We start from the raw sequence: 18,733 nt of genomic DNA, 5'->3' as shown, positions 1-18,733 counted from the left end.
ATTTTATATGGAAGAAAAGGACTGCTTTCTGCCTGGTAAATAAGCTTTTGGCTGCAATTAAATACTCTTGAGAAATCACAGTTTGTGGCTGCAATGTTGTTCCCGTGTATTGTCCCCCCTCCGAGAGGCTATCAAATGCAAAAGTATGCATGCATATTACAGATATTCATATAACATGGAGCAAGACTGTAAATCCAAACAAAATATTTTATTGCTTATCTTTGCAGCCAAATCACCCAAGTAGTGTACTTGCATAGATATATACAAACAACTATTTTACTGGGTTTCTTCAACTTTGCAGGCAAAGAAGCATATTTTTGCTGGTATTATAGGCTGCGTTTTAGATTTGGGGGGATGGGGGTGTTTTATAACTTGCCTTTTTTCCAAGAGCTCAAGACAGCTTACTTGGGGATCTCTCTTCATTGTATTCCCACAACAACCCTGGGAGTTTTACTAGGCTAGCTCTTTACTAGCCTCTGCGCTGCAAAACTATGCCACCTCAATGAGATCTAAGCCTTATATTTAAGTCAGAACTAATGTATGCATGAAAGCCCTATATTTAATATACCAAACAATGTAATTCCTGGAAAAACATACTTTCTCAAGTAAAGCTTCAGGGGTGTGTTAAGGAACTTCTGAAAATCACGCAGGGATTTGATTTCTTTCCACACTTTGATCATGGCTTTCAGCAATGCTCGATCTTTTTCTTGTTCATTATCACGAAGTCTTCTTGTTTTCCTGTCCACAAATATAGACATTTCATTAGAGGGAACAAATACATACATTAATATACGTCAAGTAACAAGGTTAGCAATACTGAAAGATAACTATAATCAGTCCATTGTGGTGCTCTAAACTTAATTAAATTCTTTTTAAGATTCTTCTTTTTCAAGCAATTATAACTTTCCTTCCGGGTTGTTTTTCTTCAGACCCTGGTATTTGTACCCATTTGTGAGAGATTGCTGGAAGAGAATTGCTTTGATCAGGATAAAGGCTTTGAAGAAGAGTTTATGGATCTTTTCTCCTTTGCAACTGCTGTAATCAAATATTTCTGCCACTGTGTTGAAATATACAAATAATCCCAGTGTTTTTAAACACAATCCTAACTTAAGTGTTGATTTATTATAAATATCTTTACCTTGTCATTGTACCACAAGTGACCAAGATAGCTGTTAGTGCAATAAATAATAAACATACAGAACTATTGTTTTGTCTATTCATTTATTAGTTTATTAAATTTCTAGGCCGCTCAATTTCAAATTACTCTGGGAAGCTTCGCAGAATTAGAAGAGCAACAGTTCCAAACAAAGAACAACTCCATAAAACAATGCCTGTTTAAGGGGACAAACCCATCTGTCTAAGTCCCCCACCATATCAAAGGGCCCTTCTATCAATCCTACCTCCAAGGCCTGGGGTAAAAAAAACAGGTTTTTAAGGAAAGCTTGAAGATGGGGGCCCTACAGATCCCCAGAGGGTTGCTATTCCAAAAGCCAGGTTCAATGGCAGAGAAAAGGACTCTGTTGGAGCACACAGGACATCTGGACAGTATGGGAGACAGGCAATCCCTCAGATATCCAGGTCCTTTGCCATGTGGATGCCAAGTAGGGGCTGATCTAAGATCACCCACCAAGCTTTATGCACAATGAATTTAAACTTCAATATGTCTAACCTAATGTTGCATCATATTACAGGTGGTTTCCTTAATCTACAGTGGGGCAAAAAAGTATTTAGTCAGCCACCAATTGTGCAAGTTCTCCCACTTAAAAAGATGAGAGAGGCCTGTAATTTTCATCATAGGTATACCTCAACTATGAGAGACAAAATGAGAAAAAAAAATCCAGAAAATCACATTGTCTGATTTTTAAAGAATTTATTTGCAAATCATGGTGGAAAATAAGTATTTGGTCACCTACAAACAAGCAAGATGTCTGGCTCTCACAGACCTGTAACTACTTCTTTAAGAGGCTCCTCTGTCCTCCACTCGTTACCTGTAGTAATGGCACCTGTTTGACCTTGTTATCAGTATAAAAGACACCTGTCCACAACCTCAAACAGTTACACTCCAAACTCCACTATGGCCAAGACCAAAGGGCTGTTGAAGGACACCAGAAACAAAATTGTAGACCTGCACCAGGCTGGGAAGACTGAATCTGCAATAGGCAAGCAGCTTGGTGTGAAGAAATCAACTGTGGGAGCAATAATTAGAAAATGGAAGACATACAAGACCACTGATAATCTCCCTCGATCTGGGGCTCCATGCAAGATCTCACCCTGTGGGGTCAAAATGATCACAAGAACGGTGAGAAAAAATCCCAGAACCACACGGGGGGACCTAGTGAATGACCTGCAGAGAGCTGGGACCAAAGTAACAAAGGCTCCCATCAGTAACACACTATGCCACCAGGGACTCAAATCCTGCAGTGCCAGACGTATCCCCCTGCTTAAGCCAGTACATGTCCGGGCCTGTCTGAAGTTTGCTAGAGAGCATTTGGATGATCCAGAAGAGGATTGGGAGAATGTCATATGGTCAGATGAAACCAAAGTAGAACGTTTTGGTCTAAACTCAACTCGTCGTGTTTGGAGGAGAGAGAATGCTGAGTTGCATCCAAAGAATACCATACCTACTGTGAAGCATGGGGGTGGAAACATCATGCTTTGGGGCTGTTTTTCTGCAAAGGGACCAGGACGACTGATCCGTGTAAAGGAAAGAATGAATGGGGCCATGTATCGTGAGATTTTGAGTGAACACCTCCTTCCATCAGCAAGGGCATTGAAGATGAAACGTGGCTGGGTCTTTCAGCATGACAATGATCCCAAACACATTGCCCGGGCAACGAAGGAGTGGCTTCGTAAGAAGCATTTCAAGGTCCTGGAGTGGCCTAGCCAGTCTCCAGATCTCAACCCCATGGAAAACCTTTGGAGGGAATTGAAAGTCCGTGTTGCCCAGTGACAGCCCCAAAACATCACTGCTCTAGAGGAGATCTGCATGGAGGAATGGGCCAAAATACCAGCAACAGTGTGTGAAAACCTTGTGAAGACTTACAGAAAACGTTTGACCTCTGTCATTGCCAACAAAGGATATATAACAAAGTATTGAGATGAACTTTTGATATTGACCAAATACGTATTTTCCACCATGATTTGCAAATAAATTCTTTAAAAATCAGACAATGTGGTTTTCTGGATTTTTCCCCCCATTTTGTCTCTCATAGTTGAGGTATACCTATGATGAAAATTACAGGCCTCTCTCATCTTTTTAAGTGGGAGAACTTGCACAATTGGTGGCTGACTAAATACTTTTTTGCCCCACTGTATGCAGCTTGAGTTTTATCAAGTGGCTATAAATTACATTTTTTCCCTAGAAATTACAGCTCAAATCAAGTTAACTGAAGATAGGCACGATTAAAACAAATGAATGTCAGTGGTTGTAATCTAGCCCATAATATGTGCAAATCTTACACATTTTAGGGGAAAATTCAGGCGCAGAAATTACACTTGTGCCAAAAGAGCAATGCTATTAGGAAGATCCCTACCGAAGCTATATTTTTTTTTATCAATTAAAGTAACGGTAGCAGGTCAGTTTATCAAATTCCAAATCATTTAATGACCAGTTTGCAACAGGATGCAAATTATTTTTCTGGGTACATAATAAAATAAGCCCCCTATGGATTGTGCCAGGGAGCAGTATAGTTGCGGTCAAGCCAAGGACCTCTGTCTACAAAAGCATGGAGCCATCTTACTCAAGCAGATACTACCAGTGAAAGAGAGCTAACACCCCCTATTCCCACTTCAGCCTCTACCCATACATCCCCCATAGCTTCCCTGAAGACTGGGGGAATCTTTAGGACCATGCAGGATGTGGCCTGGGAGCTTCAATGCTTATAGAAGGCAGAAGGAATAACCCTGAAGAACAAGAGGAAGAGCCACAGCCAAGACAACATTCAGATAAAAGAAATCTGAGTCCAGGGCAGAACTGTAATCTGAGAAAATGTCTCAGACAAGACCTTCCCTAGTTCTCACGAAGATGAAGGAGGGAAAGGAGGAAGTACATTCAACCTTGCAAGACTGTGTTACTATACCCTTATGATAATAATATTGGCCTGCATGACTTTGGTTTCCTAGTCTGGTCTACCTTGAAGGTCTGACAGGCCATCCCATCAAATTTGTCCCCATAGCACTCCCTTCCTCCTGCCATTCTAGTAGCCCGCCTAACTCCCAGGAATGGCACTGAAGAAGAAAAGGGCAGTATATAAAAGGCTTTTTGTCACAGCAGATGGTTATACAAAGAGGGATTCAGAGAAGAGTCATAAACCTTCTGTTGGCTGTTCATTGAGTATTTTACATTTAAACAAAAAAATCCACCTTACAGAATAAATACTTGAAACGACTCATGGAAAAAGAGGTTCTTATAAAATTCCAATGAATGTAGTTCACTGCCTTTTATCAGAACATAATCCAGTTACTTTCTAAGAACCACTTTTTCATATATTGAGCTGGCTAACTTTTTTAAACTTACAGAATGAATACAACAGCCACTATACATCTACTCACCTTATTTCAAGCTTATATTCAGTTATGCTTTGTTGGACTATTAGATTTGGAATTCCACTTTCAGCAGTATCCAAAATATTCTGTAAAGCATTTCTGAGAGCATGAAGCTAGAAAATAAGCTTTAAAATATTAATATGATCCAACTGCACAACTTTATTAAGCCACTCTACTACTGTATTCTTCCTTATTACTAGCAATATTGATAAGCCTGCTTTTCTATAAAAAATGCCAAAAACATTCTCCAAAATAAACCTGGAAAGAACGTGGGAAACATTTTTTGACAGTTTATTATATTATAGTATTGTTGTCTGGCTTTTATTCTTACTTTTATTGTAAACTGCATTCTTCCCAATCTTGATTCCCATGCTTTATAAATCCAACTCAATTCATCCATCAGTCAAACCACCAAAAGCAAAGACACTGAATTATTCACTCAGAACAAACTTGGTATTTAAGTCTCTTCAGAATTCAACCTTAATTAATTTCTGTTCATATGAGAGTTTACTTGTCCCTATTTTAATTGCACTTCAAAGATAGAATATTCAACTTATTTTATTTTACTGGACAAGATATACATTATCATGTTTCAGCCTGCCTCGTGAAGTTGGGGGTCCCATCACTGGAGGTTTTCAAGCAAAGACTGGATAGCTGTTGGTCTGGGATGGTGTGATGATTCCTGTGCTGGGCAGAGGGTCAGACCAGATGACCTCCGATCCTATGATTCTCCATGTTAAAAGAATCATACTGTTGACAACATTCTAGAGACCTGTCCTTCTCAACTGCCACAAACCTGGTATGGCTTGTAGAGCATAGCAAGACAATAACTAACAGCAGAAGTTGGATTAAGCATTATTTACCATATGTCTGAGAGCTGTTTTGGTGACCCTGTATCAAATAGAGTCAGAGTCACTGTTCTGAGATGGGCGGCTATATAAATTGAATGAATGAATGAATGAATGAATGAATGAATGAATGAATGAAATATTGGATGGGACTAGGTGGTTTTGTTCCATTTGAATCTGTTATACATTTTATAATTAACTGGCTTGAGGCTGTATTTTGATCTGTAATATGAGCCACTTTTGGCACGATCCATTGCAGAAAAGTGGGAGAGAAATATACTAAACTAAATGAACACTGAGCATATAGAGCACAAACTGAAAGACTCTGGTTGATTAAATCTGCCCAGATGTTTATAGACAATCAAGCATTCAAAACTAGATTCTTCTTCATTCAGAGTGTTTTGCTATTATTCTAAATCAGAATCTTTACATACATCCCAAAACATCACAGCTGAGCCAGTGAATCAAGAGAGTTCACCAAGCATGAGTAGTTAGCAGTATCTAGTTTTTATCTAATAATAGAAGTAGATTTTTGGATATTCAACCATAAACATATTTTTACCAAATATGATGCACATTTTTCTGCAACATTCTACAAAAATGTCTATTTCTATTTTATTGATATATTTCTAAAATGAAGAAAAGTAGTGAAATTACCTTATCTGTAAGGAGTTTAGTAAGATTTCTCTGCTTTCTGGACAGGTACTGATCAAACAACTGAGCCAGTTTTGCTGCTAGGACATGTTCACGGCTAAAGCAAGGATGATGCGTGAATATTAATCCTGAAATATCAACATCCAACTGAAAGCAACCTTGTGGGTCATCATTTCCAACTATGTACTGGTTGGCAAGTCTCATTTTTATGGCCTAAAATGAAAATTAAGCAAGTATATATACACAGGGGTATGATAGAACAAGACTTCAGAGGAATATATCAGAGCTAGATAATACATAATCAACTAATTTGGGGGCTTTTCATCACAAGGTATGAGTCTTTGGCTCTTTTTAGACATAACAATCCCAGTTAAGTAAACCAAAGATTAACAAACCAAATCAGGAATAAATATCACCTGCAGGATGAGGAGGTAATACTGACATTCATCAAGGACCTCTGAGCATGACCTCTTTTTTGTTCAAAAACATGGTGGTCTCTCAAGATGGAAATAAGTTCAAAGACAAAGTAAGGCTATTTGCTTAATGTCTTCTAGGCCCTGTTCAGGGTGTCGTCGGTCTTAGTACTAAAGTAACCATTTTCACTGAAAAGGAAGCTTTGGCCTCTCATGGAAGCCCATGGAATGAAGTCATAAATGCTCAATACAGAACCTTGGCTGCAGAATCAAGTGCATATTACGCTCCTGTTTAGCAACATGTCCTGTCTCAACCTGGACAAGCTGACATTTCTCATCTGGCAACTGGGGTCAGAATAGAGCTACCCTTTTTGTGGGAGAAGATATTTTGTTGGGCATGCTTAGTAATTGGTTATGCAGAGAGAGAGCACTCCAAAAAATTAAGGGCTTATACCCAGCTTCCTGCCCTCCTTGTCTATGGATGTTGGCTGACAGGAGGAAACTAATAACAATTCAGTGCTGATCTTTATCCAGCCATTCTGCACTGAGACATCTAACAACATGCAACAATCAACATACCTTTTTATAAAAGGTCATAAGGTCCGTCTCTTGGTCACCCTTTGTGAGAAATAATGGAGGTCTAGTAAGGGACTGTTTAATTGGATTGGGCAATGCCAAAATTTGACCATCATCTCCAAACCACTTTTTCACCTGCAAAAAAGAAGAATTAAAAACATTTTTAATGTTGCTAGAAGTATCTTGTTAAAACTATGCCATTCTTCAGAAAATGAAAGGCCAAGGAACTACAGGAAATTAATCCTTGGCTCCATCCTTACCTGATTTTTTTTTAATTTCCTTTCATTATTTTTTTTTATGTAATGGGAAACAGGAATGTTAATTAGCTACTATTATGGTTATTTTCTAAATAACTATTGGCTTTAGTGCTTGTATTGCTTTCAACTGTGTTGCTATTTTTATTGCACTGCTTATTCTTGGTAATGTAAAGCACATTGATGTTTCTTAAATGAGGAGTAGTATGCAAATATCATAAACAAAATGAATTTAAAAAACCAGCTAGCATCATCTCCATATCCAAGAATATGTCAGGCCTTCTTAGAAAATAAAAATAGTGGGTGGTTGGAGGCTAGTTTTTAAGTCAGAAATGTACCCATCAGCCCAGAAAGAAAGGCAAAGACAGGCAGGTGGGATAGAGAGTGACAGAAAGAGCCTCAACAGATTGCCTTCTGGTTCATGAGTGGCCATGCTCACCCAGCAACCATTTTGTGACCTGCCAGCCCACCTGGGCAGCCATTTTTCTTTTTAGGGCCCTAAGAACATGCTCCTAATATGCCAACGTTCCCATTAGTTCCAAAGGTTTGGGGAGCATTGAAGTAATGGCAATAATTCTGCCAGGGATATGTATGAATCACCCACATGAGAATAGTCGAAGGTAAACCCAAGATATATTTAAGCCTGAATTCTATGCCCCAGGATTCTTGGGATTTTCCTGAAGTCAGGTATCTAGCTTTAGGTATCTCCTCTCCTATCAAAAAAGAGAAATCCCAACCTTGGGAAACAGGCAAAGAAGGCACTGCAGAGGCTAGACTCGGGATGGGCTAAGATGGGAGGGGTTCAGGTTCTGAAGGATCCTAGATCCTTCCCTTTCCCAAAGCTTTCAAGCCTCCAGAAGATCATTATGACCAAATCCTTGCTCTCAAGCTCTACCCAGTACCTTCAATGGAGAGGGAAAATGACCAATTAAAAAAAGTCAGTACAGGATAGAGATGTGCACTTGTCTCTCCGTCCACAGTTCCATTCTGCTGAGCTGCATGGAAGTGCTCATAGCATTCTGCCCTATCACTTGCAATGCTTCACTCACTTGTAAATTAGGCTTCACCCAAGGGTGAGTCCGTTGCTATTCTCGTATCCTGTTCCCTGGGGATTGTCCAGTATTAACTACATCTTCCGTTCCCACCAGCCATTCCTTCCTACTGGATCCCATCACCAAAGAAGGATATGCAACACTCTTTTACATTAAATAGGAACAAAGCTTTCTTATCAAACTACATCTGAAATACAGCAAACAACTCCTTTGTTTACTTAATGTTTATGCAACAATAAATTTGCTAGTCTGTAAGATTATCCCTCATGAAGGAATCTTGGCTCACAAAGGTGGTCAGTTTAAATCCCATGTTAGTCCACGTGTGATATTGTACAATATCTTCATTATTATTATTAGCATAAAGAGCTATAGTTCCCACATAATCAATTTGCTTCCATGTTGATGGATTAAACTCAATTAGTTTTCTAATTTAAAAATGAATTAAAACATTTTTCCATCACAGAATTGTGTTTACTAGAGAAGAAACAACTTCACCTTGGGAGAAAACTTCTGTAAGCTCACATACTACCGATCTTTTTGCATAGTCTCACTGTTGTGGGGGTCCTCTCCTCCTCCTCCTCCTCCTCCTCCTCCTCTTTTAAAGTGTAATCCCAGTTATCTGGGGATATCTCTAAAAGATCCACCGGTTTTACTGATAAAATCAAATCATCTTGATTTGGAAATTCTGATTAGGTAGAACATGGGGGAGATATAGAACAGCAGAGTCACTTTGTAAATGTTGAAATAAGGAACTGAATTAACTTTTATGAAATAACTTAAATGGGATATAAAGAGGTACCTTTAATATTACAATGTATCTATAGGCTGCTCACTCTATACTCAAACTTATCATCCTGACACGTGATTCTCCTAGGCTGGGACTCCAAGGTTCCTTCAGATCTCCTTCCACTCAGATCCCCCAAATTTCTCTCTTGGTTCCTCTCTCCCTCAAAAATATAAACAAGGAGGTGGTGCCAGCATTACCATACTTTGAGTGATGGTTCTAATACCCAATCATCACAGTGTTCTTGATATCCTATTACCCTCAGCAACAGTTTTTTGTCTACAACTTATGGAAATTGCCATCTAACATATTTATAGTCACTAATGAAGTCATCCTTTAACAGATTTTGAGAAATCCATGTGTAACTTCATCATCAATAGAGAGCTCTTCCAAAAGTTGCCATTAAAATGCAACTTTTAATTGACAAAAAGGGAATATTTTGAAACATACAGAGCAAGCATATTAAATGTTTAACAGTATTTTAGATACTGGGTGATTTTTTTTATTCAGATACATATGTTTTTTATTTTATTTATTTTTATTTATTATTACATTTGTATGCCGCCCATCTCTCCCAGTGGGTGACTCTGGGTGACTCACAATTAAAAATCAAAAGCCTATAAAAAATTAAAATACCCCATAAATAATTAAATATTCAATCCATTAAAATCCACTATAAAACAAACCCTATACATTTTTCACTTTTTGATTGATTTTCTCTTCTCTTTTAATTATGTATGCCATCCAGAATCATTTTGAAGTTGAGTGGCCTTCTAAATCTAATACATAAATAAATATTAAAATTAAATAAATGTGTTAACATTAATGTTTAATGTTAGGATTGACCTCACCAACTTCTTCCTCCTGCTTCCACCCACCAACCAAAGACCAGGGATGACTATTCACATCCCTGACTTAATGAGATTTCAACAGGGGATGTCCAGCTGAAGTGCCTCAATCTGCCAAACATTTAGGTTTCTACGCATATTACCAACCTCTTTAAATTGTACAGCAGCCTGGTAAAGAGACTGTTTAAAAAGAATCCTCAAACTCCCTTGAAACATGGGCAACTGAACCATTTAAGGAAGATAAATTATTATAGCAAATAGCATCAACCATACCTGTTCCTGCTTGAGTATCCTATTCTCTACAATGTTTTGGTTGGACAATGACACAACAGGACGTTCTCCTGTGTAGAGACCTTCCTCCTCAAGATACCGTGGCTGCATATTTTCAGGCACCTTCAGAGAGGGGGACACTAGAAGGAAGAGACAAAGATGATTACTACTACTACTACTACTACTACTACTACTACTACTACTGGCAACTGCCTGGGCAAGTCACTGCAGTTTTTTTGGCAAGACTTTAAGGAATTTAACATTTTTTCACTGTTGCTTGTTTAGAAGAAGCAGAGAGTCATATTATTCACAGAAGTATTAACAGAAAGCAGAAGAAACAGATGGAGCCACTAACATAGTAAAACAACAACAACAAAATCATGCCTTTGTCCTTCATTACATCAGATGCATACAGAAACTATTACATTTTAATTTTCAGAAAAAAAGATTAAGGGATAAAGAGAAAAAAGCAAGGTTTGGAATCTACAGTTTGCCTTATGAAACACTGGTCTCATTTTTAGTTCTGCCATTCTACTTCTTCTGAACATTTTAAATAATTGTTTTATCATTTACATGGACTTTGAAATTACCCACTCACATTAACTTTATTCTGTTTATTTGATGTACTAACAAATTTAGACCAATATTTTTGAACTGTATTTTTTCCTGAGCTCTCAATTTTTTCCTGCACATTCACACCTCTAATTTTGAGTCTTAATTCTATTTTAGAACTACATCTATCTAGTCCCATTCTTCTAATTCTAATCTTCAACTTTTTTACTTCTTTAAGGGTTGAAACAACACATGTATAAGGATCTATCAATTACTGAAAGCTAAAAGAAGCTAAAAGAAAAAAAAATCATGGGAACCAAGTTACATAAAAATATCTCCAAAATGAAGGGGAAACCATGTTGGTTGTGCCACAGTAACTCTGGAAGTTGCTTGGAAAAAAACTAGCAGGAGCCTGGGAGGAAGAGAATCTATGGACATAAATATTCTGAAAGCCATATCTCTGTCCCTAATATGCTGTGACAATCTCTTTTTCTGCAATGTCCCCAGGTTGTTGCCTTCCTCTTGTCTTAGTTGATAAGTAAGACAGACTTAAGTTGTCCTTAGCTGTTCCAGTGTTAAACTTGTGTTTTCCTCCTTATTCTGGCACCAAGGCAAGTCCAAGGCCAGCCTCAAGATTTATAAAAACTGTTAGCTTTTAACACCTCAGAGGAAAGTCAGGAGGCTGTAGGGACTGAGAGCAGAAAGGGTAGAACAGCAAACTTCATCCCAACACAGCTTTCTGCTGACTGTAGGATGGGAGAAGAGCACTTCAGCCCTGCTGTGGTGAAAGGCCCTCAGGTGGTCCTACTAGAGTTCTACTCAATCAGGCCGACATAACAGAATCACAGTAAGGCTACAATGGGAACTTTTTCAAAGCACGAAGTCCACATCAGACCATATTTTCTTACGTTTAAGGTGAAATGGCAATCAGAGTATCAACAGCAGCAACAACCATCTAGGAGCACAGTTCAGTAATTAATGAGGAACTGATTCATCCATGATTGTACTTTGGGACGCAAATGAACATTAAATGCACTGAAATTTTGAAATACGGTAGCTCAAAAGCAATACATGACAATAGTTGATTCTAATCTAATTGTATCTTCAGAGCCAGTTTGATGCCAGGCACCATAGTTGTACCTTAGGCACGAAGCCAGCTGGGTGACCTTGGGCCAGTCCCTCTCTCTCAGCCCTAGGAAGGAGGCAATGGCAAACCACTTCTGAAGAATGTTGCCAAGAAAACTACAGGGACCAGTCCAGGCAGTTGCCAGGAGTCAAGACTGACTCAAAAGCACAAACACGCAAACCCACATACCTTAACAATAAAAAAAAAAGATGTTGCTTGGTAAAACCTTGGACAAAGAGGCATTTCAGAATTACTGTATTAAAAACCAAAGTTGTTCTCTTCAACCATAATCCATAATCACAAATATACATATATCATATATGATAAATTAATCTATATTACACAAAATCTCAAAATAATTCCACTGAACATACCTCTTAGCATACTGGGAACAAACAAAACATCTTTCTCTTTCTGCACCCGTCCAGAATAGCTTTCATATTCTGCAGATCTAACTTCTAAGAAATCTTGGCATGTCTGTTCTATAAGAAATATGCCATCATCCTCTTTATCATGGAAAAGGTGTTCCTCTTCATCCTGTATTTACCACATAAATGTTTTTAGTCGTAACTCAAGGGCAGCAGAACTGTATTTCACAGGTTTGCAATCATAAGTAAGAATTTTTGTGAAGAAAATTATTTCCAACCATTTTTTTGGATTAAAAAATCATCTTTATCAGAAAATCTATACTTAATGTTTGAGAACTATCTCTAGAAAACTGTATTGTACCAAATCAGACCATTGGTCAACAGTACTGACTACAATTTCAGGCAGTATTTTAACACAACTGTTAAGCCTAAAATTGCATATTTCAATATACACACATGCTTCTCATAACATAATTTACGAGCAGCATACATGATCCATATTGACTTTTTGTTTTTGACATGGATCCCTGCCTGGGCATTGCTGAAGTATGTAAAAATGATGTGCATCGAAAAATTAGGCTTCCAATCCTCCTTAGAGTCTTATGATTGAAGCAGCGGATATTTCCCAGTAATAAAACAAATCCTAAACTTAAACCTCAGAGACTAATGCCTGAGTAAGATGGCACAGAACTGCACCTCACCTCAGTTCTGCACCTGGGGCAGGCTGGCAACTGAATCTAGAAAATAGCCAGAACTCCATATATTCCTTTTTTTCCTAAAACTGACCTTGCCAGGACAAAGAGTCTAATTTGTAACATTTAGTAAAGGTTTGGGATTAGAAGAGAAATAATGGAGAACAGAATAGAATAGAGCAGAACAGAACAGAACAGAATAATAGGTTAGAATAGAAGAATAGAGGGGAGGATCATGATATTAACTTCAAACTTCCATATTTTGTTTACTACAAAATACAATAAGTCAACTAAACATTTGTCTAAAGAGATGTGCACATGCTCCTTCATGATTACCATTTCATTCTCTTCTTGTTCTTCCTGATTGCTGAGAGCAGATTTCTGGTTCTCCCTCCCTTTGTCATCTAGATCTGATGCACCCTTTTTATTGTTTTGATCATCATCCCCTACATTCTCTTCCTCAGGACCAAAATTGAAAGTAAAGAAATTATAGGCTTCTTCAGAAGAAGGATAACCCATCTGAATCTAATGGGGAAAATAATTTCATTTTTTTAAAAAAGTTTCACAATGCAATATCTTAATACAAGTCAAGAGCTAAAGCTAAGACTCTGTAACAGAATTAAAAAGAATTATTACTATTTATCTTTCACAGAGATAAAGAACTGCAAGAGTAACTACTGTAAGCATTTCTGAGCATTACTCAAACAGTCTTCTCAAAAGCAAATGTTCCTGCAAACATATACCAATTTTCACTGAGGCTCCTTCTTGAAACACCAAGTATCCAAAACCTGCACTCTTAAATTCTGAACTCTAAGTTACTCACTGCCTTCTTGAAGCTTGAATCTTTCTTGGCCCACTTGAAAATAGTACAGAAGTTGAGTTGAAATGTAACACTGACCCTAAACAAACATCAGCTTTCAATCCATAACTCCATACTGGAGAGTATTTGTCACATTTAGAAATATAAAACTGAACAGTTGACTATTGATCAATACAGAGTTTTATATTCATCACCAAAATATACTCCATATTTTTGGAGCACACTGAATAATCTGGCTCACTGACAGACTTTTATCTATAGATATGAATGGAAGAAAGGAAAAAAGTATTTCAGGATTTTGGGCACCTTGAAGCTGGTCCTACATCCTGCATAACTCCTCCTGTTGCTCTATGGGTCATGGGGTCATGTCCAGACAACCCCCCTCATCTTTCAACTTTGGAAGCAGGAAGCTAAATGCAGCTAATGGTGCCTAAAACATGTGTGTCTGGATCAGTTCCTAATATTTAAGTGGCAATTATTTATAATTCTGATCATATATTATTTTGTTTTCCAGGGTCACATATGCTCAGGGGTTTTTTTTTTTTACCATAGTGAATTCATAATCGCATCATTCAGCCTTAAATAATCACAAAACAACCTGAAAAGCTAACACTTTGACTGAAGCTCATCACCTGTGGTTTTTGTTTGCCTCTTCTGACAAGATCACGAAACTTCACTCTTGCAGACACCTTGCCTTCTTTTCTTTGTACTGCACTCAACTGATGATCACCAATCTGCAAATATATATGTATGTATGTTTGTATGTATGTATGTATAAAAATTGCATTAATTAACTTACATTGATTTCCTATTTTCTGCATAATAAATAATAAGTGTAGTCAATATTTAATTATGCTTTATGGGGGGGAATGAATGTGCATTAGATTTTTTATAAGCAGATAAAAATGGAAATATACGGAGGAAAGTAGAAGTAGAAGATTTTTAAGAATATATTTTTGGGCATAGCCACAGACCCCACCCCCTTTACTATCAAGAAAGGTCAGTGGAGATCAGCCGGAATATTAGAGACAGCAAACAGATGACAAGACCCACTCCAAACTGCAGATTCTGTACTGCGTTCCTTTGTCATCCAGTGCTGGGTTGTGAGCTGAGATGAGCTGAGGAAAGATGCAGAAGTCTCACTCCCACCACTTCTTGCTCACTCTCACTGTCATTTTTAAAGTTAAATGATGAACAACACTATGCAGATTCCTTCCATTTCCAGGGCAGCAAAAAGTTGTATGTCCAAGCAGCACTGACTGAACTAGCATTTCTCCAAAACTACAGACCTATAGCAATTCACATCTGAAACCAAAAAGAGCTTCAGAAGCAGTTGAGACCCAGCAGGTGAAAGATGATCTGTTGTCCAAATAAGAGGTCTTTAGTGACATATCTAAAGCAGCTTTGCAAGGTAATAAGCAGAAACTCTACATCTCAAGCTGGACTTCCGCCATTTTATTGGAGGTGGGGTGTCTTTCACTGGCTTAGCTCCCAGCTCACAAGACCTAGCTTGCCTTCCTGCCTCAAGCCCTTGAAAAGGAAAAGCAGGCTGGCCTGGCCCAGGCAGCTGAAATCTTGGGAAACACATCATCTTTGCCTCCCTAAATGAGGAAAAAGTAGTGTGTAAACTACTATGGGCTGCAGATAGATTCTCCTTGCCTTTCAGCTATCCTCATTCTTCTTAAAAGGAAGAAGATTTAGATTATCAAGAAGCAAACCCACACAAAGGAGAGTCTGCTTTAAAAGATTAAGAACAGTTTCCAAAGTTCATCCCATATTTTTTTTTTGCTGCATTTCGAACAGAATGTAGCATCTAGCCACTCTTGAAAATTATGATCCTTTCTGCTTTACACTATTATTTATCAGTTATTTATGTGTCACTTTGCACCAGCACCTCTGAACTATTGGGGACACACAAAAGCTCAATATCTCACCCAAACAAATCACTTTTGGAAGTTCTGGAAGCTGCCAGACTTTGAGGAGAAAATCCAGGTTTTTGATCCAGCTTCCTGACCACAAGATTATACTATTTCAGGATGTTTAGTCTGCTAACATGAGAGTTATTTTAATATAATATCAATCTCAAAGACCTCTGTATATTTCAACACTTAAATTATTAACTGTTTTCCTCCAAACAATAAAAGGAATTGCTAATAAATATTAATTTACTTATTTAAATTATAACAATTCTCTACATTTAAAGCACGCAGAATTATGAAAGACCATGTTAGAAATACACCAGAAAGGAAATGGTCATCATTAAGGCTTTTAAGCAAGAACCTAGAATTTCAGAAAACAGATCTGAGCTTTAATATGTATTTCAGTGATCCGTTCCAAGTAACAGCAGTGGCCTTCTTCAGAAATGGGGATCTTGTAGCTCTGTTCAATCCTCTTTGGTGGTGGGAAAACTGACTTTTTTTTCCATTTCCAACTCTCATGAAATCTTTCTTTGCTGCCACAGAGGACTAAAGAATACTACTTTGGGACCAGTGCCTCCAGAAATGGAGTTTTCCAACCACAGCACCTATTCTAACCACCTTAGAGTCCTACTCAGTTTCTAGGACATTCATTATAAAAAAAATAAGCATGCCAATGTTAGGTCTGTTTCCATTTTTCTATATTTTCCCCTGATTTGGACCAACCAACTTGTCTGGTTGCTAATGAACTCATTACAAAAAAGAAGAAAAATATAGGCTTGGGCAGATGTTTTGCCTCCCTCTGGCCAATCAAAGATATCAAAAACAATGCGAAATTAAAAATTCCATCTCCAGGCAATGAGATGGGCAATTTACTTTTTTTTCTTCTCTATGCCCTCAACCACGGAAGTAAACTGATTTTTGTTGAGCTGCAGATTATCACTTCTTCTTCTCCCTTTAAATGTATACATACTTATGCTTCTGCATATCTACGGTGCCCCAAATGTGTATCAGCAATCCCCTACCAGACATCCCAGTGCTATCTCTCCAAAGAACCAGGTGTTATGACAGGAACTGTCAGGAAGAGGGACTTATGAGGTCCTACCCGCGCAGCTTTCAGCTTCTCTCTCATGCGTTCTCGCACAGAAGACTCTACAAACTTCATCCCCGAGGTGGATGGAATTGGAGGCAAACCTACAGAGAAAATTACATCGTGACAAAAATAAACAATAAAATCTCTTTCAAGGTTGAATTTGGTTGATGGTGCCTTCAAGGAGATGTCCATGCCATTTTCTTGAAAACAATATGGAAATGTTTTTAGCTATCTTTTTTTCAGAGTTCAGCTTACTCTTTCCTACAGCTTTCGGGATTTCTGGTATCCCACAGCCAAGTACTAACTCAGTGGAATTATTTATTTTATTCATGGGGAGTTACACAAATTCATGTGTCATTTCAGAGGGTTGTGAGAGCTGGAGAACTCCTGAGTTACTGAATGACTTGTAGGTTGTTTAAAGTCCTTTCAACTATATAGTTTCATAGAAGAGCCTATCCAGAAATCCAGAAGATTGTAGCTGCTTTCTAAACCATACTGCAGAGCAGAGATGACACCAAGCCTTTCTTACAGCAATAAAAGCATTATATTTCAGAGACTTGGCTAGAGAGAAATTATGGCAGCCACAGCTAATAAATCTTGCAGAGGATGACAAGAGAATTAATGCAAAAGAGAATTTCTCTCCTAGAGCAGGGGACGAAGACCCAAATAGTCTTCGTATCCAAGTTTGTAGATTGAGAGGCACCATGGTTGAATGGGGATCTTTCAGTAGAGTGACATCTCCAACTTTGTTCTTTGTTGGGGTCAGGCTGTTGCAACCACAGCACCTTTGCTAGCCAAACCTACAAGCACTGAAGTGTGCACAACGGTGGAAAGAAGTAGGACTCCATAATCAACTAAAAGAAACTGAGTCTCTAGAATGACTTGGTAGAAAAATAAATATAAATGTGCTAAATTCCTGGTCTCAGGAAATTACAGCCCTAAATGTATCCAGAAATAACCATGTGGAAGGAAACAGAATTTAAGGGCTGAGAGAACCCTCTCTTAGCTTATAAGGTAGGCCAGAGAGGAGGAAAAGGAAAGCCAGGTGAGTCCTGATCCAAGAATCCAGCAAACCATGGTTAGATAAGCCATGTCGTAGCATGATATGCAAACCTCTGTTCTTTTTTGTTTAAAATGAAACAACTACAATCGAGGTTTGCATTCATAGAATCTATACATCACTGACCTTTGTGTGAGAATTTGAAACTCATAAAATACAAGAAAGGCAAACATTCTGTGAATATTCTAACAACGCTTAAAACGCAAAATTGACTTCACGTTTTCATTTTTCTCCACATATCATGGGAATAACGTCAAATTCAAATAATCTTAAAACACAATTTTCCCCATTATCCACAGATGTTTCCTATTCACAATTTCTCGCTGATTAGTGGATTAAAACATTGCCTTGGAGTTAAAAGGCCAGTTCTGAATCCAAGATTGTGCAAAGATTAAACAATGGGAAATGAGAGACTTTGCTCAAGGGAATTCATAGAGTAAGGAAACTATTGAGTAGACTCAGAGGGGAAAGAAACTCTCTGATTACAATACTTAGTCATTTTATGGATGTCAATGGTCAGACACAGATGGGCATAACAAAATAAACATAAAGTTAATGTGCTCTTAGGGACATTAGGTAAGGTCTGAATCTGCTAAGATCCTCTTTCTCTCCAAAAAGCTGTTTTGAGAGACAAACTTTCACAAATAACTACAACTGAGTTACAAATGTGTATTTAAACATAAAGTAAAAACACTTCTGAAAGGGGAAAGAACAGAATTCAGAGAGTTTCTAGCAGGGGGGAAGCAAAGGGAAATGCTGGACTTGCATCAATGATACAACAGCATCATTGGAGGGGGAAGGATGAAATGTTCAATCCCCTGCCTTGTTTTGCCTTTGTAGGATGGGTGCAAATAAATACATA

At 38.0% G+C, this 18,733-nt stretch overlaps 1 protein-coding gene across 6 annotated transcripts in view; it reads right to left on the bottom strand.

Moving 5' to 3' along the window:
* CC2D2A (coiled-coil and C2 domain containing 2A) overlaps window positions 1–18,733 on the bottom strand; it is a 62,359-nt gene that overhangs the window by 36,778 nt on the left and 6,848 nt on the right. For 5 of the 6 annotated variants that reach the window (XM_088131530.1, XM_088131531.1, XM_088131526.1 and 2 more), the window contains exons 3-11: window positions 16,824–16,912; window positions 14,435–14,536; window positions 13,319–13,507; window positions 12,297–12,459; window positions 10,248–10,384; window positions 7,040–7,171; window positions 6,051–6,260; window positions 4,552–4,658; window positions 598–738 (exon numbers count right to left, since the gene is read on the bottom strand). In XM_088131530.1, the coding sequence (XP_087987656.1) occupies window positions 598–738; window positions 4,552–4,658; window positions 6,051–6,260; window positions 7,040–7,171; window positions 10,248–10,384; window positions 12,297–12,459; window positions 13,319–13,507; window positions 14,435–14,536; window positions 16,824–16,912 (1,270 nt within the window). The remainder of the gene's footprint in view (window positions 1–597; window positions 739–4,551; window positions 4,659–6,050; window positions 6,261–7,039; window positions 7,172–10,247; window positions 10,385–12,296; window positions 12,460–13,318; window positions 13,508–14,434; window positions 14,537–16,823; window positions 16,913–18,733) is intronic. The other variant, XM_088131528.1, reaches the window with a different exon arrangement.

This window comes from Python bivittatus, unplaced genomic scaffold (assembly GCF_059951505.1).
Source record: "Python bivittatus isolate LINGU-HERP-01145 unplaced genomic scaffold, Pbiv_v1 ctg000960_np1212, whole genome shotgun sequence".
NCBI lineage: Eukaryota > Metazoa > Chordata > Lepidosauria > Squamata > Pythonidae > Python > Python bivittatus.
Note: the sequence above shows the minus strand (reverse complement) of the source record. Positions and strands in the feature narration are given on the sequence as shown.